The sequence below is a fragment of the Podarcis liolepis genome, assembly GCF_965112155.1.
Source record: "Podarcis liolepis genome assembly, chromosome: 1".
In the NCBI taxonomy this organism is placed as follows: domain Eukaryota; kingdom Metazoa; phylum Chordata; class Lepidosauria; order Squamata; family Lacertidae; genus Podarcis; species Podarcis liolepis.
In genome coordinates this window covers 62,357,930-62,382,485 of record NC_139554.1, presented here as the reverse complement: position 1 = coordinate 62,382,485, position 24,556 = coordinate 62,357,930, and the positions used below count along the sequence as shown (strand labels likewise).

General features: G+C 41.1%; 1 protein-coding gene across 4 annotated transcripts in view; it reads right to left on the bottom strand.

Moving 5' to 3' along the window:
• Nucleotides 1-24,556, bottom strand: part of ANO3 (anoctamin 3) — a 232,071-nt gene that overhangs the window by 51,320 nt on the left and 156,195 nt on the right. For 3 of the 4 annotated variants that reach the window (XM_083463197.1, XM_083463199.1, XM_083463200.1), the window contains 6 exons: nt 18,233-18,391; nt 17,585-17,685; nt 11,609-11,653; nt 4,500-4,631; nt 3,168-3,274; nt 194-249 (listed from right to left, as the gene is read on the bottom strand). In XM_083463197.1, coding sequence (XP_083319323.1) covers nt 194-249; nt 3,168-3,274; nt 4,500-4,631; nt 11,609-11,653; nt 17,585-17,685; nt 18,233-18,391 — 600 coding nt within the window. The remainder of the gene's footprint in view (nt 1-193; nt 250-3,167; nt 3,275-4,499; nt 4,632-11,608; nt 11,654-17,584; nt 17,686-18,232; nt 18,392-24,556) is intronic. The other variant, XM_083463198.1, reaches the window with a different exon arrangement.

Below are 24,556 nucleotides of genomic sequence, written 5' to 3'. Positions count from 1 at the left end.
CAACAAATGACATCTAGCGCAACAAAAAACTACGCAACGAAGATAGTTTGAAGAAGGGGTCCTCAGAGAAGACTGGCAGAGCGGAGAAACAGAAATACCTGGGAGCAAATTTACATTTCATTTTCGGACTGCAGGAGGTTAATGCAAATTTAGAATGAACATACCATACTCAAAGCACTACTACTTAATCTACCTCGTGAGGTGGAAATGCAGCTTCGTAAGTTCCGTTGTTGAGTAATCTGTTAATGCCTAGGGAATGAAGAAGACAATAATACAACTTAGAAATCAGGTTCCTCAAGACAAGTGCTAACATCCAAGTGCTGCTCCAAAATGTGGATTTCGTTAATGTTATTTCTGCATTTCATTTCTGATATTTTTAGTTGACTGTAAACCACTTAGAGATTTTCTTTGAAATATGAAGTAGTATATGAATTTCCTTATTAAGAATATTTTCTGGCTTTGTTCATGTTGCCACACATGCCCAGCCCCCCCCCATTTTTCTGTCTGCTTTTTTTTTTTTCTAGATAGGTTCAGGGGCGGCGGAGGGGCGGCAGCGGCCCTGGGTGTCACCACTGAGGGGGGTGACAAAATGCCGGGTGGCACTCACAGCAGGGCCTGCAGCGTGCCTGAGCCATGCGTCTCTCCTGGGAGTGACGTAGTGGCTTGGGTGCCTGCAGGCTCCATGCTGCCCCAAACAGTCCGCCCCCCAGTGGCGTAGCGTGGGTTGTCAGCACCCGGGGCAAGGCAAGTACTTTGCGCCCCCTAACCCGTGGATTTGCACCCCCTAACCCTAACCCCCAGATGTTGCGCCCGGTGCAGCCGCCCCCCCTGCACCCCCCACGCTACGCCACTGCCGCCCCCCAACTGTAGGATGGCTGAGTGGGAGGAGGCCAACTTCTCAGAGGCCCCACAGAGTGTCCTGCCCTGGCTCACCCTGCCCCACGGGCAGCTGGCCCCACCTCCGCAGGCAGCTGGATATGCCCCCATGGTTGGTTGGCCCTACCCCTAGGTGTAGGGCACACGTGCTACCCCAGGCACCCAATTGGCTTGCTCCGCCGCTGGATAGGATTACCCTGCTGACAAGCACCTGGGTATGGAATGAATTGCAACACACACACAGGCACATACACAGAGCAATCTTGATGCCATCACACAAAGGCCTCAAGTGGGCCTATTGCACTGTAATATCTTCAATGCACACTTGTGCATATGCTTCAGGGTTTCTGTGTGTGTTTTTGCATCGTACAAAAACGGAATCCTGATGTGACAGTGTGGTGGATTTCATGTTCTTCTTTGGCTGGTTGCCAACAAGCCAATCCAGACAGGTTTTTACATTTAAAAGGAAATGTTTGAGGTGTGGTGTTTTTTCGGGGGGGCGGGGGCGGAGGCTCAGGCTTGGGCCGCTCAGACTGGGGCTGCTCTGCTTGCCATGGCTTCTTTACCTGGCTCTGGCTAGCAGCAGCTCGGGCTACCTCTATTTCTGCTCTTCAAAATATGGCAACCCTAATTCTAGTTCTCCTTAACCTGAAATGATGAACCCATTCAAAAATCATTATATGGAAGGCTAATGGTGTTTCAAGTCAAGTCAGCAAGTTTCTCCCAGCAGATAAAAGCTCTTTGCTCTTCTGCTTCTCATCTGGTCATTTGCTAATATGGTTACTGTCAAAAGCTATGAAGCGTGGATCGGTTTGCTGCTTGTTGGATTCAAGTCTGAGTTTCAAAGTCCCAGATTAAAAAACGCTGCTCACAGTAAACATGCAGCTCCTACACTGGGGCAGAGGATGCTGTCCTTTATATCCCCCAATGCTCACTTTATAAGGATCCCCACGGAATCCCCACAGATTTAGTTGCGGGAGGACCTTTGTTTCCCCCAGTGAGTTGATATACTATTTCCAGTTTCATAATGAAAGTGATGTTGCTTGGTTTGTTTCTTTATTTGTGCTGGCATCTAGCAAAATAAGAACTTGTGGCTCAACTGAACGTTTTGGGGGGAGTTTTGTGCTCTGTTTTGTTATGGCCGATAAGCGGAATGACCACAGTCTTTGTGTCCCTAACTAAATACATTATTTGCATCCCTAATCAAAAATAAGTTCCAAAATAATGATAGTGGGATGGCTATAAAGAAGACTGAGTGCAGGATGAGGAAATTATAAGAACTGGATGTAGATACCTTGCACAAGTATGAGGGCCTCTTCACAAGTGCCAAACACCTTTGGATTCAAGCCTTTATTAGCAATCTTTGTCAAACTGACAAGTATTGTTAGTTTTCTGTGAACTTCTAAGGTTGCCATAAGTCCGGAAATTTCTGGACATACCCAGAATACTGCAGTTGGAAGCAGCATCTGGGCGGAAATCGGTAAAATGTCCAGGAAAATCTGGACGTGTGGCAACCCATGTTGGCAGTCTTTTTTGCTGATTTTCCTTTAAAAAATAGCTGAATTTGTGAATTTGCCCAAAAGCTCAACTACTTGGCCCCCCCTCAAGCCCAACAACTATTTGAAATCTTACGGCTGCCTCCTCCTCCAGGAGGAATTCAAGTGCATGCCAAGCTTTAGGTTTGCGTAGTTGATGTTGTTTAAGGGACTCTGCTGTCTTAGCACAGCAAATCTGCTTTTTAGAAAGAATTAGGCTAGATCTAGACACATTAAAGAAGCTTTTCCGTTTAAAGTACTGTAAATTTAAACAGGGAAAACAGGTAGAGAAAAACGGGACTCCACATCACCATCTGGTGGCACAATGTTATATGGCACATACAATGCATATAAATCACTTTTTCTTTAACAGTCCTTAGTCTTTTCATGGTTTGCATAGTGATGGGGAAATGTACTGAAAAATACGGGATGACTGACAGACTAATTAACGGAAACGAATGAAAACACACTGCAAGCAAATGAGAATGAATGCTTATTGTCCTGTAACAAACAAATCAGAAGAAATGTGCAATAAAGGCTGGATATAATCTAACATCTGCGTAAGCATTGTGCAAGCAAAATTGGATGAATGCTTAAGAAAATGGTCATTTGGAGGGTCCCCAGGTGACAATTCCATGACGTCTTCTCCAATTGGATGTTATCTATATTTTAGTATAAATATTCACTCAATAATTTTGGCTGGCAGAGGATATGTTGCTAACAACAAGCAGTCTTAATACCAAAGTGGAATTATACCCATTTTTGATTTCCCATCTTCATACTTCGTTCTCTGCAGCATATGGTGTACTATTCTACTTCTCGTGGAGTTGCTGAAGAAACTGTCTTTGTTGTTTATTGTAAAACTGTTGAAGAGATAGTTGATGTCGATTAATTTTCAAAGCAACTGTCAAAATATCACCATACAATATATCTCACAACGAACGAAATAGCTCCACACATTAAATACAAGCATGGGCACCTGAGCCTTTGATTTTCTGCCATTCAAACGTCTGTCAGTAAACTTCCTTTGCCTTTTGGGTTCACCTGCTGTCCTGTTTCCACAGCAGTTGCCCTTCCCAATATCACTCCCCAGCTAAGTTTCCCTTCTGCTGTTGCAGCACGCACTTCTTGTGCCAGAAACCTTTGCCTCCTAGGAATGGTATGGATGCCATATAGTCAATGATGCCCTTTCCATCCCATGATTTTCAAATAATTAACTCCAATGTGGTTCAGAATCTAAGCTTAGGCTGCATTCTTATACCCACTTACCTGGTATTAAGACCCACTGAATTCAGTGGGACTTACGGGTACTTCTGAATAGACACAATTAACATGTTTCTAAAAAAGGCCATGTATTAAGATCTTATTTATATCACTTGAATTGTTCAACTTGTAGTTCGGTCTAGTTAAATGAATACTGAAAAGCAAATCCATGAGTGTCAGGTGACTTCAAATGTTCAAGGATCTCATTGCCCCATTGCCCCAAATGTGAGCAACTAAAACCTGAAACATTTTAATTTCTGCAAGTAGTGCAATTCAAGCAATCTTCAAGCTGGTTCTGAGACAATGGCCTTTTGGAATAAGTTTCCAAAACTTTATGTACACAAAACACTATAGGGTATTCTGTTGACCTGCTAATGTCCAATTGGATGGCCCTGCACCAGTGAGATTTCCCTCTTGGGTCACAAAATTCATGAATATGAGATTTATGGTTTTAATCAGGAACATTCAATTGTGATTCTGCTTTATGAAACAAAAATGTAGCACTTGTGATGCTGGCCCTTAGGATTTCAGAGTAGCTCATACATTTTGAATTTAGTATTGTTGCTCTGAGAATACTGCAAAATTACACTGGAGAAAAGAAAGCCAGTCTTGGCGATGGTACTGGTGCCTGACCCTACATTGCTAAAGGTTTATCACTAGAAGATATCACTGAATATAGATGACAGATATTTTAGAATATAAATACCATTCAGTTTTGACATCAGCCATCTGTTAATGATGATTGATGTTATGTCACCTGCTGAGGAAAAGTGAAATATTAATCAGGGTGCCTTATGAATATATACATATGGGTCCCCCACTTACTGATGTATGCGTGCGCGACTGAAGGGCGCCGTATAGCAATCTGTTTCTTCCAGGTCAGGAAGTGCTTCTTTGTCAAGTTTCATTGGATTTCTGGGCAACCAGCTCTTCAGTTCTCTCATATTCCTCTGCAAACTGGAACATTGGGGGGGAAATTACTTCAATCTCTTGCATGCATTTTGCCTAGAGATGTTGCTACATGCTGCCCAGCAATGGGAGGGTTGTACTAGAACGGAAAACAAAGAAGATGAAGCCACACTCTTTATAATGTCCTCCTCTTCAAAAATGAAGAAAAATAGCTGCATAACCAGGGGATTAAAAAAAGTATTATAAGGGGCACTGCCAACACTAGGAACATAGGAAGCTGCCTCGTAGCAAGTCAGACCGTGGAGTCCATCTAACTCACTATTGTCTACACTGACTGGCAGTGGCTGTCCAGGGTTTCAGGCAGGAGTCTCTCCCAAACCTGTCTGGATATGCTGGGGATTCAACATGAGACACATGTGCTTGCAAGGCAGATGCTCTACCAGTGATGTGTGTTCTTTCCCCCTTGCTCTGGTTGGGGAAAAATGGAATGGAATGGCCCACATGAATGGGTTTAGAGAAGAGATAAGGAATCTCTTCCAGCCCCTGATGTTTTTTCCACTCACAATTCCCTTCTGTGCCAGTCAGCAAATTCAATGGTCAGAGAGTTTGGGAATTGTAGTCCAGAAATATCTGGAGGTTCAGAGCTTCCCTCACATAACTCATGGGTTGCCATTTAGTTTGAGGTGAACTATACAATGAGGCCTCACAAATATAATAGCTGTGTTTCCATTTTACCCGTTCACTAAACATCCCACTCCAACCTGTATTCATAAGCTGCAATAGAATTAAGATGTAGGGCCTGTGACAAAAACATTGTAGCAAAATAAAAACAGAGTCATCTGCATTTTACATTCTTTGACTCTATTTGGTTTGTGAGTGATATGTCTCTCCACAAGGCAGGACATTAGACTAGATCTTTCCGGGCTCTTCTTGTGGCATTTATTTGAGTTATTTCTAGGCCACCCGTTGACCAAAGTCTCTCCTGGGTGGTTTACAAAAATCAATAAACTATACAAATGCAATGCATAAAACAATCTCTCTCCAAATATTGCTCTTCTATTGAGGGCCAAATTACAGGCCTCTTGAAGTGTTATGAAGAGGAACCACAGGTTTGGTCTGCCCTTGTCACCACAGAGCTCCATCAGATGCTCTCATGTTCAGCTGTTGCTGCTGCTTCTGATGCGGAGATGCACAGTGGGAGTTGAGAGAGAAGAGCATCTAGAACAGTGGTCCATCTAGTCCAACATCTTCTTCCAGTGGTGGGCAATCAGGAACCGATGGGAAACCTACAAACATGACCTGAGCTCGAGCCCTCTCCCCTCCTGTGGTTTCTAGCAACTAGTATTCAGAAACAATGCCATCTCTGACTGTGGAGGCAGAGCATAGCTATTGTGGTGAGTAGCCAGTAATAATCTTATCCTCCTTGAATCTGTCTAATCCTCTTTTAAATCCATCCAAGTTAGTGGCCCTCACTGCCTCCTGTGGGAGTGATTTCCATAGTTTAATTACATGCTGCACAAAAAGTCCTTTCATCTGTCCTGACTCTTTCAACATTCAGTTTTATTGGACGCCCACAAGTTATGAGAGAGAGGCAGAAAAACTTTTCTCTACCCACTACCTCCATGTCATGCATAATTTCCTCTCTTACTCACCTTTTCTCGAAACTAAAAACATTCAGGAAGAAAGATTTGGGCTATCGCACCTGCCATTGAACCCAATATGTTTGGACTACATGCAAATTTGGCTTTAGGTGTCATCTCCAGAACGTAACTCCGATGTAAGTTGCAGGCTTACTGTATGGTTTTTGAGGTAAGGCAAAGGCCAGAACGGTACACGGTATTCCAAATGCAGTCACACAATTTGGCAATTTTATTTCCCATTCCTTTCTAATGATCCCCGGCATAGAATTTGCTTTTTTCACAGCTGCTGCACACTCCGTTGACATCTTGTTGAATGTTACTTTTTTGATGTAGGTTGCTTATTTTAAAGTTTTGTTTTATTATCACGTTTACTATTGCATTAGATTGCTAGAAGATGTACATTTTTTGTTTCTTCAACTTATAAACCGCCTTGAGTATTGTAAGATAGAAAGACGGTATACAAATTAAAAATGATAATGATGATGATCTTCATCAAGCTACCTCGTTCTTAGTCAAGTCGCTGCAAGTTCAGACCCCATGACCATGTATGTGAAATTAAAATTTATTTATTTACTTTGCCCTGACGTGCAACACTTTGCAAATGTTTACACTGAATTGCATTTCTGATCTAGTGTCGGGAAAAACACATCCAAGATCAAAGTGCTGATTGCAGTCACCCAGCAGTGGGAACAATGTGCACATTGTAAAGGGTGGGGGGAGGGGAGGAGTCCAACTCTGTCAGGGGACGTACGCACAGATACCTGCTTCTGCATATATCTTGCCCTTGCTCTCTTGGTATTCAGTGCTGCAGTGTCTGAGTCTGCTGTTTGCTTGAACTCTAGACAGTGCTTTTTAACAGAATGGCTTATTCATCTTTATAAGGTACAACTGGCACATCAGTGCAACAAATAAACAGGTAACACTTCTTTGCTGTAATGGGCCATCACTCTTAATAAATTCACTGGGGGTAATGAAAGAAATAATTTCAAATAATGAGGAGAACACCCCAGAAGCACTGAACCAGGCAAAATTTCCATTTAAATACAAAAGGAATGCAATCTTTCACTAAAATTCAATATCGGGTCCTGAAAGTGATCTTATTTGCGTTGGTATGAGATGCAATCTACATATCATTAAAATCTTTTCCAAACCCGTATTGACTTTTAAAAGGCTGCATTGCACCCATAGATATTATTGCTCTCTGCATTGCCTTTCATACATTATTGCCCATTGCACCGTATGTTTACTTGTAGACTTTATTTCATAGAATGATTCAGGTATGAATGAATGAATTCAGTTTAACCAGAAGGTCATAACCATCATTTATATATATAAAAAACAAAACATAAGAGACCAAAACATGCAATACTGCATGTATTGAAAATAAATATAACCAAGATAATTGAAATGTGTAAATGGTAACCATAACAACATACTGCATTAACGATTTAACAAAATTAACTCTTGTTTCATTTGCACTGCTGAAAGCTGGGCTACAAAATTCCATTATTTGTTTAGAAATAAATGCAATGTTCTGTTTCATGAAAAACTTAGAAACCTTATGCAGCAAATGGGACATAGATGTTCTTTGGAACATACTCAATTAATTGTCTTGAGCCTTTGCCACTGAGGCTGCAATTCTGCAGACATTTATAACGGGAGTAACCATGAATGTCTTATTGAATTCAATTGAACTTGCTCCCAAGTAGACAGGGTTAGCCCCATTGAACTCTGCAGGGCTTACCTCTGTGTAGACAAACAGAATTTTACTGTTAGGTCTCTTCAGTTATTTTTAATAGGAGTGCCATTTTTTAAAAGAATAAGAAATTACAGAGAGCTGATGAGAAAAAAGTATTGGCAGATTTATTTATTATATTACATGGTTTAATGATTCTGTAGTATGTATTATGGTACTCCCTTTTGTAGACTAATAATATTGTTAAATCTTTACCCAAAATAGGGGGCCTTATCTCTCCACAGGCAATGGGACAACAGAATGAAATGCTGTGGGGAGGAATCATGAGGGTTGCCTCACTTTGTCTAATGTTAGGGCCAGCACTAGTTTGCATTGCCATAGAATGCAGGGCAAAAAATATTAAAAGCCCTGCTAGGTTCACAAAGTTACATACATGCTTCTCTTCATCAAGGCCTGTATTCTCAGGTATCTTGACTTAAATTAACTTATAAACAAGATTATTAGGGTGGGGTTTTTTCGGTAAACAGAGCAATAACAAAGCTAAGATTTAAAATTAAATTAAAATTAAACATTCTCATCAAATCCCTCTTCCCAGCTTTCACGCCTGACTATTTAATGTATCAGTATTCTCGCCTTTGCCAACCACCATGGTCGAAATTTGTAAAATACAGCTATTTTAGTCAAATTTGCAGTGAAAGTACAAGTTTTTATTCATTTATTTATTTTTACATTCATGGCTCACTCTTCCTCCCAAAGCAGCCCGGGGCAACAAAAACTGCATATATATATTTCTTTTTAAAAATGAAGTTAACATTTTAATAATGACATGCAAATGAGTACAAAAGGACACATGATGGAAAATGGTTGCATAATGTAAGTGAGTGGAATATGTTCCTGGTGCATAACATTCAGTTTAAGAAGCTACTAATGGCGCTGTGGTCTAAACCACTGAGCCTTTTGGGCTTGCCAATCAGAAGGTTGACAGTTTGAATCCCCATGACAGGGTGAGCTCCCGTTGCTCGGTCCCAGCTCCTGCCAACCTAGCAGTTCAAAAGCACGCCAAAAAGTGCAAGTAGATAAATAGGTAACGCTCCAGTGGGAAAGTAAATGGCGTTTCCGTGCACTGCTCTGGTTTCAGGGGTCCCTTACCTTTTTAAAAAATGTCAAATTAGTCACCTTTAAGTCACTTCTCACATTTGTGTTTTAAAGTCAGGGTGCAATTTTTGCAAGTAGGATGTGTGTTACATATACAAATATCAGATGAGAATACCAATATTCACAACTTGAAGGGAAGACCTTCCTAAACTCATTGACTAGAGATATAGTAAGAAAATAAGAAACAGCCCTGTGAGGGCAGAGGGTTGGTCCTGTTAGATAGGAAAGAACCACAAGCATAGGCAACTCTTTACTGCCTCCCAAGATATCACAAGGAAAGCCCAATTGCCCATGCAGACTTATTTCACTAGTTTATGGCCAAAGTAATAAGATGGTTGTGTGGAACTCCAGATCGGCTGTAGTGAGCAGTAGGCTTCCATCATCCCCACCCAAAAGCTGGTGGACATCTTTTCACTTGGTAAACAGTTCATGGATGTTGCCACAACAGTTAAGTCACATGAAGTGGCCGTAAGATGAAACAAGGATACCTGGATTCTCTGGTGAGAAAGTGGTGGAAGGTTGGTTTCAAATTTGGTTGACTTCTTTATGGTTAAGTCAATTTGGATTATCACTTCACAACGGTGTGTACAGGTTCACCTCAAGGCCAAGCTAAGATAAATTTGACACCACAAGATGTGGTAAGGACTTAACTTCATGGTGGGTAGGACTATCATTGGCTACTTAGGTATGATTACTACAGTATATGATTCCTCCAAGATCAGAGACCTTGTGCCCCTGAATAGTAGTTTATGGGGATTATGAGCAGGAAAGTTCTATTGTGCTAATGTTCTGCTTGTGGATTTTCCATAGATATCTGGTTGGCCACAGTGACTGCAAAATACTGGACTAAGTAGGCCTTTGGTCTGATTCAGCAGGGCTTTTCTTATGTTCTAAAGTATGCTTCAGAAGTATTTATGCAAATTTATGCAAATATGCCAAATAGATTAATAGACTAAAACCCGTATGATTAACCAACCTTCTTTAATTGATCAGCCCTATTAATTTCACCCAGTGTTTACCTCTTACTTTTCCTTGACTGAGTGTAATATTGCCTCAATCCTCTTCTCCACAGAATATTTTTTTTTTTAATGAATGTGAAAGCTTAAAATTCAGAAAGGGTAGCTTGAATATTTCAAAGGGGGCCAGCCCCATGTGGCTGTGGCTCTGGAACTGAGAAAGGTCAAGGAGAATTTCATCTGACTGTGATTATCCTTTGGGAGTTCTGCCTCACACTGAGAATCAAGAGCTTTAGAGAGCAATGTTAACAAAAAGAAGCCACCAGCACACTTAGGCATTGTGATTTCATTATCTGTAAATTTGCCACCACACAGCTCCATTGGAAACAAACTAAACCATAATCAAGGTAAGTAATAGTTGTTAATACAACAGGAATATATCTCCACGTCTGGATGTTTGGGCTGGATGGGGGAAACCCTATTACAATTCACATACCATACAAAGCAAACTATATTTTTATGTATCTATGCATGTATTTGTAATGTATTTGATGCAAAGCAGGCACGTGCATGACTGGGGAGAGGAGATAAGCAGTTGTAAATTTACACAATAAAATATTTCAGGGTGTTGCTATTGAAAATTCAGATCTGGAGGATGCTTTATCTAATGATGTCTTGGGCTAATTGAGAAACAGACATCCAGAAAGGCTGCAGAGTGCAAACCACCAGTAAGATGATTTCCAGAACGAAAGGAATGTTACTCACCTCAAAATTATGTAACCATTCATGAGAATTATGTAACCTGCAACCATACACAAGAATTTCACCCAATGTTTCCTGTGCCTTTGATCATTTTTGAATGCAATATCTTTTCTCATTAATCGATGGAAAATAGAGAGCACACACACAAAGAGAATTTTTCAGCACAGCACTAAACTCCATGCTTTGTGTACAGAAAAAGGATCTTAGGCAGCAAAACTAAGAAAGATGGTGGGTTGGATCCTGAGAGCCATGGGCAGAAGGAAGCTGGTTGAAGAAGTCTTTTGCACCCTCTCCTTCCCCTGTTGAGCTTTCTGGAGAGTTGAGGCTCCCTCTTGAATGGTGTGGGAAGGGGAGGGGGCTGCTGGGGGAGGGATGAACTGGCCAAAATTGGATGGAGACATATTGCATGAGTGCTGCTCTGTTCACACCCACTGTTTCCTCCCAATTTTGGGGGTCCCTGGGGAGGCTTTTCTGTGAGCATAGAGGGCTTCAGGTGTGTGTGTGTGTACAGGAAAGGAATCTGCAAGATTCTGCGCCATTCTCAGGATCTGACTCCATGATAGTGTCAAAATAGAGGGTTCCCAAAAGCTCTTTCAGAGTCTTGGATGCCACCATCTTTTTGTAAGAATAATCACACCCTGCATTTTCTTTCTTTCTTTTTTAAAGCAACACCACCATATACACAAACAGCCAAGGTCTACTGCTTCCATTAACTTGTTTAAGGTCCTCTGTAATAAATTTACAACTGCTAGGATGGATTGGTTTTAAGCAGGGTGACTATTTGGCAAAATGAAAAGCTACATATCACCCACCAACCTGCCCATGGTTTTGCTCCTCCAGTCAGTGTAATAACATTTTTTCCTGTAAGAATAGCAGAAATAATCTGAGAATAGTCGCATACAAAGGAGAAGGAAGCAGACTTAGGAAACAGACCATAGTGTTTTGTCACAAGCAGCTTTACAGAATAAAGGTGCAACAAATCACAGTTCTAAAGGCAATCAAATATCTTTAAAACCATTAACTTGGAAAACCTTGGCTAAGATTATAGTACATATCGATAGTATAGTTAGCAACTTTAAAGATTTAACATGCACTAAGAAGTTACAGCTTCAGAAAGCCCAGAGACTATAGATCTTTCCCCATTCATTTGCACACTGATTTCTTAATGTTATTGTCATTATATCAGCTGATATTTTGCACACAACTGTGGACAGCAGATGGCTGTATGAAGGAACTGGAAATGATTGCTTTTCTATTTCAATATTTTTTTGCTACCCTTAAATGACTACAGTAATGCCTGAGTTTGTTTTTTTTTTTAAAAAAAAGTCATGCAATTATCTCCGCAATTTTCACTGAGGATATATATATATAGAGAGAGAGGGGGAGGGGGAGAGAGAGAGAGAGAGAAAGCTATTCATGAGGCACACTGTAAACACAAACTTCATAGTTTCTTTGTAATATTGGAATTCCGCCTTATACTAATTAATAGCTTTCTCTCTCTCTCTCTCTCTCTATATATATATATAAAACCCTCGCTGATGCTGCTACTTAGCTGGAAGGATGGACAAAGTCTAGCAGAATTCAAATCATAGATTTTATTTAGACCAAATCACACTTGAAAATAAGCACATACAAAAATGACAGATGGATTTCATCCAATATGCTTTTCATAGAATAAACTGATTGAAATTAATGACTAACTTCAGTCAATTAATTGAAGTTGGTCTACTCTGAGTACAACCAAGTTGGATAGCCTAATGTGTATTTTTAATTTAATTATGTTTTAACTGGGGGCTTTAAAAACTTTTAATTTTATGTGATTTTATACAGTTTTGCTGTGGTATTGATTCTTTATTATGTCGATCAGTTATTTTCTATTTGGATTTCATTGGTTGCTACCTTATGTGGTGTGTTTTTTTAAAAAAATCTAAAGATAGACTATAAATGTAAGAGACAGAGGGACGGTGAATCATATAAGAGTATATGGAGCTCAGAACTGAAGAAAGGACAATTTATCCATTTTGCCATGTCAGGGCTCTCATCTAACTTAAACTCTGTGGTCAAACCAGCTGCCAGTGCTGAAGACTGATGCCTTAGTCTGTGAGACCCATCTCTGCACAGCAGAGCTGAAAAGGGGGGTTTTGTACATTGGGAAGGAAAAGACAGTACTACCTCTTCCTATCTTTCTTTTTGTCATCTTATGAGCCATTTATCAGCCAAGAACAGCAACTCAATCATGCAACACTCTTCCCCAGAAATAAGCAGCTTTAATGGCAAGTGAAGCAAGGCAGACCATCTCTTCTTGACAAATAACATCTGCTCAGTTTAATTTAATCTGTATCCCAGTTCCCATCCTTCCTACAGAGAGTTCTCCAGTTTAGCTTGCAAAAGGCACTTGCATCTGTGCCATTTGCTGGCTTGGTCCATTGGACCAGGCTATCAAATTAGAGATAAGGAGGTGGGCAAGGGCAACTAGCAATTCAGGTGGCCTGCAGCTGTCTGAACAATCTCAAGCTGACTTGGAAACCTGTTGCTTCTCAGCTCTGGTCCTGAATGAACTCCTTCCCCATCCCTGTTGGCGTAATGGGCATGGAATCTGTCACACCAGTGGTGTAGAAAGGGGTGTGTGGTGGCTGTGGTCTGCCCCGGGTGTCATCACTGGGGGGGTGACAAAATGGCAAAAATATAAGTTTTTTAAAATAAAAAATGGGGGGCCTCTCACGAAACTTTTTAGTTCAGTCAACAAACAACGAAATGCGGCTGGCACTGGGCGCCACACCACAGGGGCCGGCACTTACTGTGGGGCCTGCAGTGTGCCTGAGCCACACGTCTCTCCTGGGAGTGATGTGGTGGCTTGGGCGGCTGCAGGCTCCACGCTGCCTGAAACAGCAGCGTGGGGCTTTCATCTTCCCACCACCTCTCCCTCAGCCACCCTACAGCTGAGGGGGAGGCGGTGGAGAGGCTTTGCACAGTGCATCCTGACCTGGTTTGCCCTGCCCCCATGGGGGCTCACTCTGCTCCCAGGTGCAGGGCGCGTGTGCCACCCCGGGCACCCGAGCGGCTAGCTATGCCATTGTGTCACACACAGTATTTTCCTTCTCAGACCCTATACTGATGTGAGGAAGGAGCAGAAGAAGCCATTCTGCAGGCACCACCACAGTGTCACACTGTTATCTTCTCCCCCCTGGCAATGTCCACACATCTGTCTGATGTGGGGAAGCCTTTGTGTGTAGCATTCTATATGCGTAAGGTGCTGTATGGTTTTGAATTCTGAGTGTACAGGGAATTCAGATCTCATAGAAGTCTATCTGCATAGGCCCTCATTCTTCAGCTGCTCAAGGCATGGATGTTAAGGAGTTGGGCCAGGAAATCAGGTGTGGGGCCAGCAGCATATCTTCAGCCCCTTCACATGAATAGGATAATGCTGGTCTGAATCATGGTAATAATAATAATAATAATAATAATAATAATAATAATAATAATAATAATAATTTGTTATTTATACCCCGCCCATCTGGCTGGGTTTCCCCAGCCACTCTGGGCGGCTTCCAACTGAATATTAAAAACAGTACAGCTTCAAACATTAAAAACTTCCCTAAAGAGGGCTGCCTTCAGATGACTTTTAAAAGTAAAATAGTTGTTTATTGCTTTGACATCTGCTGGAAGGGCGTTCCACAGGGCAGGCACCACTACCGAGAAGGCCCTCTGCCTGGTTCCCTGTAACCTTACTTCTCGCAATGAGGGAACCGCCAGAAGGCCCTCGGCACTGGATCTCAGTGTCCGGGCTGAACGATGGGGATGGAGACGCTCCTTCAGGTATACTGGACCGAGGCCATTTAGGGCTTTAAAGGTCAGCACCAACACTTTGAATTGTGCTCGGAAACGTACTGGGAGCCAATGCAGATCTCTCAGAACCGGTGTTATGTGGTCCCGGCGGCCACTCCCAGTCACCAGTCTAGCTGCCGCATTCTGGATTAATTGCAGTTTCCGGGTCACCTTCAAAGGTTGCACAGATATAGTCACCAAAGGCTTTTGATGCACAAAGGTGGAAATAGCAGGAGGTTGGAAGAAAATAGGAGGGGAAAAGGAGGAAGGAAGAAGAAGCAGAAGCAGGCAACTGTAGCAACAGCAAGGAGGAAGAATCAGAAGTAGCAGGAAGTCATTGTTTTAAACTGATTTAAATGCAGCATTTTTATATTGCTGTAATGTGCCCTGGAATCTTATGGTGGACAGGTTGGAAATCTATTAGCACAAACAAACAAACAAATCTCCCTACAGTTCAAAACATGAGCCAATAGTCTCTTTGACGCTAAGGCAACAAGTCATTGTATTGTAAATGTCTAGTTTTCCATATGAATCCTTTGTAAGAAGAAAAATAGCTACATGATGGGAAATTCTCAGATAACACCATAGCACGGTCTTCATTTTGACTGCTGTCCTTAGGGGTGTTCAGATCACCCCCTCTGTGCAGACATCTAAGATGTGAAAGGGACGGTAGACCATGCCTGATAGCCTTGTTCCTGACAACCTGCACCCTGAGGGCAGCACCTCCAATGACCGTGCATTCAGGCTGACATTTGAAAGTGGATTGGGATTCTTGACCGTGTACAGGAGCCGACATGGATGCATCTTCCCAGGAGGTCAGAGCGGTGCACAGTTTCAAAACACCCTGGGAGAAAGACTAATCCAAGGTCACACAGTGAGTTGTACAGGCTCTTAAGCTCGGACAGCTTTTAAAGCATAAAAGCTGCTGGATTAGTCACCAAAGTGCTACTTTTTGTGCTCTTACATATGCATGAAACAGCTCACATTGTACAAAAAGTTCCTCATAGATCAAAGCAGAAAAGACTTCTAAGAGCAAGTCCTGCATTCAAGCACTTTCATTGTGAGTTTCCTTGTTTTACTTTTGTTCCCATTCTCCCATTGCTGAAGTAAATATGATAAAAATACCAAATTGTTTACAGGATTGCTGACGACCATTGTAGTCACTTGCTGAAAATGATTTGCTGTCTTTTTTGAACTGATGACCAATTTTCTGACAATTGGTCTAATCCATAACCCATTCAGTTCTGGAAGAATCACACTGAGTTTAATATTACTGCTCTGGAGTAAATGGGCTCTGGACTGCAGCCAATCTGCTTGAGTCAGCAGCTATAACTATCCTGCTTTGCTCCCTAGGGATTAAACTGGATTAAATGGGAGCAGGGGAAGCAGTTTGGGTTATTTAACTTTCAGAAGCTTGTAGCTAAAGAGAGTTTTGCATGTGATGATCCTAGAGGGCCGAATGAAAATGTGTCATCTTCCTTATTTGTCTGGCAGTGCAAAGTCATCAGATCCAAGGTGGAAACTTGAATTCAAGTTGTGCAGGCTTTATGTGAATCTATAATTATTGCAAGTGACAGAGGAATGTGGAAAACAGTTTGGCTTCTATTTCCTCTGCTGATTGTCACATCTGGATAATAGGAACAGCATTTCTAGTAGCCCTCATACAGCCTATGCCTTCAATAGGTGTAATGGGGGTTTCCATCGTGGAGGAGGGAGTCCTCTGCCAATCCTAGCTCCCTCCTAGAATGCAGACAATGGATTCCATAGCGTTTGATTTGTTGCCATAATAGGTAGTGCCTATTTTCTGTGGACATGGAAGGATAGAGATAGAAGCAGAAAGTGGTGACTCGCTTTTGGTGCTGACCAGCTTGTTGAAGCTCTAACATGTTGCAGATTCACAACCTCACTGGGGTCCTTAACTTTGAAGAAGAGGCATATGTGTAAACAGCTGTACACTGGAGTAACTTTAAGAACTGGTGCCTGAACTTGGTTTTACCCTTCCTCTTTGTTTCCTTTTGTGTTGTGTTTTTCAGAGCTTCTAAGCCCGAGTGCAGGAAAGCCTTTTTAACAGAACAGCAGAGTAGATAAATAAGTACTTAGGGCCCTTTCTCATTGTCGCCAAATTCACAGCCTCTGAAGACGGGGCATGGTTAACAATCTTATCAGTTTTGAGATGTGTGTGGCCAGTGTTGCATGATTTCCTTACACACACACAAACACACACACAGTGTAAGCATGGGGAAGAATGTCTGTACACCTTGTTTAGTATTAATTCCTACTGAAATTCATGGGAATTAAATTAGCCATGACAAACAACTAGACTAGCGCTATCTTGCAACGCAATCAATACTTCACCCAGTTTTTTAAAAATGGTGGACTGAGATCTTTCCATGTGTCTGAAAACTTGGAGTATTCAAAGACTGGTCACCTATCCCAGCCACACACAAAGTTTCATTAGGTCAGTTATCAGAACAAATAAGGATCTGAATCCACCTCTAGAGATCTAACAGTAGAAAGACTCTATTCCTAAAACTATTGATGCCCTTGCAAATATTAATTAATATTTCATTTATGTTCCATCTTTCCTCCAAGGAGCTCAAGATGGTTTCTCCCTCCCCCTATTTTATCCTCAGAACAATCTTATGAGATAGGCTAACAGACAGTGACAGGCCCAATGTCACTCAGTGAGCTTCATAGCAGTGTGGATTAGAACCCTGGTCTACCAGATTTTAGTCCAACACTATAACCATTGCCACACCTTCTCTGAGTTAATAAAATAACTGTGATCACTGTAACTTTGCATGTAGTTGTATCGCATATTTCTAGAAAACAACCATATATTCAAGAAAACGTATGGAAGCACAACCGTAAATTAAAAAAAAAAAATCTAGGAAAGCATATTTCACTGATACATGCCTTTAAAAAATGGTTAAGTAAATTTTTTAAAAATGAAATATTTCATATTACCGGAAAGGCATCCTGATGTTCATTCTTTCAGCGTATTTGCACAATGTATCCCAAGGACAATGAATTTTAACAAACATAATATCATGGTTTGTAACAGCTGGCTGAAAAAGTAACCAAATAGAATTGATTAATGTTCCAAATCCAGGTGGGCACTGACTTTTGTGTCAAACTTGGCCTTTAAGCTTGATCCCTGTGGTTATGGAAATTTCAGCTTGTCATGCACTGCAGCTGGGACTAAACACAGCTGTCTGAAAGGAAGAGGTCAGCTGTCTTATCTAAGCCATCTTCAAGGATGAGGCCATTAGTGTCTTGAGAACAAGGCTCACCTGTGGAAGGAGTACGGCCAGCCCTCTCTTAATGTAGGCAGATGTAACATATGAGCCGGACCCCTTGCAGAAATTCCTTTTGCAGTGCTTATGTCCTCCTGCCCCCCACTGAATGTCTCTGCATGCTTCTATGGGTTCTTAGCAATCCACTGTTCCACAGAAGTGGTTTTGACGTCATGTGGAAGCTCAAATATAATGCGGATCTTAATGTGGAACTGAAAACAGAATAAACTGCCGTGCAAACACAGCCTCAGATGGCACTAAAGATGTGGTTCTTCTATTCAGAAAAAGTCTCTGCAGAAAGGTGGAAAATGTAACATACCTCTCTTTCTAACATCAGTCCTTCTGCCCGAAGGTTCTTTTCAAAAGTGCTCCGTTTCTCTATTTGTAGACTGGACTTTTTATAGACCAAAATGTAATCAATACGTTTTTTGCCATCCTTGAAGAAGAGACCTGATGTTGCTAGGGCGCTCATGTCATTCTGAAAGAAAAATAAAGACAAAAAGTGGGGGTGTGGGGATATTTAAACATAGTATCATAGTCCAGAAGATTTTTCTTAAGGAATGCTATGGGCATGGATGAGTGACATGAGAAATTCACTTTGCCCAGATGGTAAAATTAAGCCCTGATGGACAAACCTAGAAGACTTTTTTTAAAGAATCCTGCAGACAAAAACACACACAAATTTACGGAATTTTGAGCAGGCACTGAAAACTCACAGAAAAAGGGGGTACTTTTATGGCATGATATAATTGTAGAGTTCAACGGGCATTTGGGAGTTATTTGGTCCCAATCCCCACTCAATGCAGGATTTGCGATGCAAGGTGCAACCATGGTGTCACTGATGGATTTTGACAATGGTGTAAACAAAGTAAAACCAAAAAGACTGCTCTGGCAGTGAGAGCTGGGAGAGAACTCACAGAAGACAGATGGGCTTTTTAGGGAATTGTCCAAGATTTTTTTTATTACTATTACAAGTATGATATTTTTTTTTCTAAAAAGGTTTGCTGCAGCTCATTATGAAATGAACAAAAGAATCCTAAATATGTTTACTCTGAAATAAATCTAACTGAGTTCCATGGTACTTACACCTTTGTAAATGTGCATAAGCTTGCAGCCCCATTTGTCTTTTGCATAGTGATACATATCCATTTCTGTTTTAACTAACAAGGGTCAGTGGCTGGAACAGTTTAGGTAGTAGCAGAAGGCAGTCACTCCTCATTACTATTACAGAATAGAGCTGCCAAATATATTTAATAGCCCATGATGTCTCTTAATATATGCAAGTTCCTAGCAATAGGTCTATATTTTATGCCTAAGTGCATATCATGTAACAGCCTGGTCTCTACGCCATGCTCTCTAAAAGCTTATGAAACCAAAAGTCACAGTGCAGTCCAAGAATTGTCAAATATAAAGACTAGAAACACTAATATTAGTACTAGCTGCTGATCAGGCTATGGGCACTGCAGTCCTAAGCATGTAAATTCCATTGGAAATTAACTCAGTGGGCCTTAACTCTTTGGCAAGTGTGCACAGAGCAACCACCTCGATTTTACATTTCCTGCCTACCCATTTTTAACTGTACATTACATCTCTTGCCCTAAACAATGAAACAACTCTTTGGTTTCTAAAAAAACCCCATGTATCTAGAGGTGCTTGAAAAACACAGTTTGAAGAAGTTGAATGTTAGAAGATTTAGGACAGATGAAAGAAAGTACTTTATGCAGTGCAGAGCCAAATATTGGCGCTCGTTCCCCATGGAGGCAGTGATGGCCACCAACTTGGATGGTTGGTGGATTGGACAAATTCATGGAGGAGAGGGCTTACGATTGCTACCAGACATGATGGCTGAGTTCTACCTCCACAGTTGGAGACAGCAATGTTTCTGAATACCAGCTGCTGGAAACCATGGGAGAGAATAGAGGACTCTTGTGCTGATGTTCTGCTCCCTGGTTTCCCACAGGCATCTGGTTGGCCACTGTGAGAGCAGGATGCTGGACTAGATAGGCCTGACCCAGCAGGCTATTCTTATGTTCTTAAGGTCTTTGTGAATTTCTGTACAAACTTGACTTGATCCACACCTTCCAGACGAATGTTGCAAATGAAAACATAGAAGAAGAGTTTGGATTTGATATCCCGCCTTTCACTCCCTTTTAAGGAGTCTCAAAGTGGCTAACATTCTCCTTTCCCTTCCTCCCCCACAACAAACACTCTGTGAGGTGAGTGGGGCTGAGAGACTTCAAAGAAGTGTGACTGGCCCAAGGTCACCCAGCAGCTGCATGTGGAGGAGCGGAGACGCGAACCCGGTTCCCCAGGTTACAAGACTACCACTCTTAACCACTATACCACACTGGTTATTATTCATAGGTATTATTCAACATAGTTATTATTCAGATAAAAAAATCAAGAAACATGCATATTGAATTGAGTGGGAATAAGTTTACATACACACATTTTATAGAAAAACTGCATCCAGAAGTACGTCTTTCAATTTCATGCATACTTCTTTCCATTGCAGATTAATGTGAAAATATGCCCATGCAGAATTAGTTGTGTTTGTTACACTCAGTTTTAGTGTTTATACTATTTTGGTACGTCGCTTTAGGTCATTCCTCCTCCTCCTCCTCCTCCTCCTCCTCCTCCTCCTCCTCCTTCTCCTTCTTCTAATAACAATAATGTTCACATGTTTCCAAGCTCTTCAGAAATATTCACTGCCCTTTGTATGAGGTATTAACAACAGCAAGTCACTGCAACTCTGTAGGGAAAATCACATACAGTGTTTGGAATATATCAAGGACGGGCAAGGACACTGATTCAGCACCCATCGTATACAGCTGCTGCTGATATAACTCCTATAAAGCTTTACTGCAAATTCAGTTGGCCTTTGCACAGTAAAACATCAGGGAACTATAAGCACCACTAATAAATAAATCCTCTTTCTTAAAACAGTGTCTGGCCTACAAATAAAGGAGAAGGGGGTTAGTGGCTCTCTCTCTTTTGCTTCAAACTTCATTTATATATTTCATATTAACTGCAATGTTGATGATACTGAGGTATATTCTACCTTAGCAGTCTGAAGTGAACAGCAGATTAGGAATTCATTGCACTTTTAAAACAGATTGCTATCTTGTTTCTTGATACCAGTAAGCTTTTTAAATATATACCTATCAGTATAACATGCATCAATAGCTAAGGATTGTATCCGTCCTCCACAAACAAAGAGTGCAGTAGAGCTGTTTAACAGCACACCCTCCATTGTTTCTCCGATGAAAATGGGGAAGTCCTATTCAACAACAACTGTTTATATACCCTGCTCATCTGACTGGGTTGGCCCAGCCACTTTGGGTGGCTTCCAACATATATAAAAACATAATCAAACATTAAACATTAAAAAAACCCACCTCCCTATATAGGGCTGCCTTCAGATGGCCTGAGGGTTGGATAACGCCACACCCTCCAACATTTCTCCAATGAAAACAGGGAGGTCTTACCATACCTTCCAACATTTCACTGTTGAAAATAGGGACATCCTAAGGAAAGACGGGACATTCTAGGATCAAATCAGAAACTAGGATGGCTTCTGTAAATCTGAGACTGTCCCTGGAAAATTAGGACACTTTAAGGGACTGTAACAGTGAGTGTGGATGAAATATGGTAAAATTGTTTGTTTCACAAGTGCTTCACCCAGAGCTATGTGTTTGGATTAGAGCAAGGCCAAAACTAAGCAAACAAGTGGGACTGCTACTAAAATGTTTACTGCTTATGGTGACAGCCAGTTATGCCATCTTGTATGATACTTCATTCACTATAGTTCATTATAGAAAGGTGATGTTATTGGGAATGGTACTATATCACCTGTATCAAGATCTACACTCAGGGAATGATTTTGCTGTTAGCATATAGGATGCATCCTTAAATATGCCTCAGTTGTAACTCTAAGGCTAGTCAGTGGTTCCTGCCCCCTGCTTTTCCTCATCTCCATCTTATGGTCCCACTTTTCAGTTGTACTCCAATTGAACTATATCATATGGAACAATAAAATTTATTGAGCAACGTGGTGCATCAGTCCCCAAGGCTCCCATTAATAGCTAGCAATAAAAATAGTCATAATCTAAATGGAAAAGTATTCAAATGAGTTCAGTGAGAGGGATTTAAAAACAAGCTTAACTTTATGACTGCCATTTTAAACACACTAATTAGGATGTGAACCAGAAGCATCACATCCAGTGGGGCAGACCCACTGTGTTAGCTTCCCAACAGCAAGGTTGCTACCACTTACTGGGAAGCAGAGGAGCAAGGCAATGCGGAGGTTGGCAAAGTGTGGCCACACCAGTGAGTGTGGCAGATTGGCCTGTAAAGTTTAAGCTTCATTTATTTGCCCAGAGATATGAATCAATATGTGATTCTTAAAGTAGCCTCATTTTCAGTGGTCTCATTCTTAAACGCTGACCATTGAATTTATGGGCAGTAGAGGTTTACTAAATTAAGTCATGCGATGGTTTTGTAAGTCACATTTATGTACAGTGGTACCTCGGGTTACATACGCTTCAGGTTACATACGCTTCAGGTTACAGACTCCGCTAACCCAGAAATAGCACCTCAGGTTAAGAACTTTGCTTCAGGATGAGAACAGAAATTGTGTGGTAGCTGCGGGAGGCCCCATTAGCTAAAGTGGTACCTCAGGTTAAGAACAGTTTCAGGTTAAGAACGGACCTCCGGAACAAATTAAGTACTTAACCCGAGGTACCACTGTACTGCATAGTATCTTTGTAGATCTCTTTAGTCCCTCCGATGCATTGTAAGGCATTTCTTTGCAGTACAGTAAATTTTAATTTGATTGGGTTAGAGGTTATTTGGAACAGAAGGCCATGACAGCCTCAAATAGCACAGCTGTCAACTCTTTCTCACAGCGAACCACCTCTGTTATGCGAACCTCTTCTTCTTCTATCTTTTTCTTTTTGTAAATTTCCTTCTTTTCATTCTTAAAGATGCCCTTCTCCAGCATTAAACCACACATCTCTCCCCCACCCTTTTAAGTGTATCACAATATACACTATTCCTGCAGCCCAGTTATTCCTGGCTATTAGTTGAGGGTGAGATATTGTATGGCTGATGCTGAATCAAGGTTGCACAAGTGTTACATTAAGGGGAAAGCAATGTATTTAGTCATTGGGAAAGGCCTTTATTTGGCTTCCAAAATGTCAACACTGCATCACACTTGCTAACAAAAGAAATTGAATATAGTAAAATGTACACACCACCTGAACTAGCATGACATTTGCAGAATTCCTATTCTTTTTGTAAGAGGTAAGAGCAATGTCATTGCTGTTATAAAAATCAATCCTTTTTTGTTCCACACTCCTGATTGAACATTAATCCTAATAGAAAAGTTACATCCATTGCATAATAAAAGAATGAAAGAAAAAATGACCAATATATCGAAGGTCCACTTCGTATATAAGATTCCTACAGCTTTGATATGCCTTTGGCTTTTTATTGATCAAGTGGACTTTCTTGGATATGCTTCATGTCAGATAGAGGGGTAAAATAGCAAGGGCAGGGTGGTTGCAGCATTAGAAGACCTATGTTGCTGAGGTTCTCTTTATTATAACTTATTGATCGAAATACCAGCATTCCTGTTATATGTGATAATGAACTCAATAACAGAATCTGCAACTGGTGTTCTCAGATAGCCATTTAGCCTGTACTACCATGGAATCAAATGCAACATTAAATCCATTTTCCTGCTATATTTTAGCTGTGCTAAGACATCGCTGGTTGGACAGCAGCCAGGTGAGTAATTTGTAAGTTTCATGCAAGGCACTAATTTGAAACAAAGGACGGACAGATATTGCCACCTGGGCAATTAATCAAAGTCTGTACAAACTGACTTCAGACTTCACACTGCTGTCTGCAGTGTCCCAGACTGAAGGCGATATTCTAAATCATGCTTAATTTCTAAATGCATAGGTACAGGACCTTCTGACCTAACTAATCCCGAGTTGCTGAAAACAGATGTGTGGCATACTGCTTGTCATGGCTCAGCAATGAGATGAATAAATATGTTAATCTTTGGTAGACCATCAGTTTGGGAGGAAAATCATATAGAGCATGTTGTCAAAAGAGTTGTTTAGGAATATGTTTGCCTGTCATGCTTCAGGATCTGATCCCGTGTTTTGTGAGTGTTTTCTGCAGAACATTGGATGATTGGCGAATTGATTTGGTACTAAGGAAACCTCTGCAGCCTCTAACTCAGTGGTTCTCAAACTTTTTTATCTGGGCCACGCTTTCAAAATAAAAAATTGCTTGCGCTGCATCAAATTTATTATTTATAAATACATTGAAAAACAACTAGGATAGTCCTCAGTATCACTTTATACTCCTGCTTTCATTTTGAAAAGATATCTATCCCTATTCTGCAAATAAATCTGTTTATACTATACTATAACGTTTAAATGTTTCTTGAATCTTCCCACCAAACTTGCTATTTTCTCCTGCCACACCAGAGAAAGAGACAGATAGATATAGATACATTCTGCCCATAACCTCTTCATTCTTATTACTTTACTTGTTTCAGGGGCTGAGCATTTCTGCTTTATGATGCTGATTGCAGTTTTTTATTCAGTCCACGGGTCATTTAGAACTA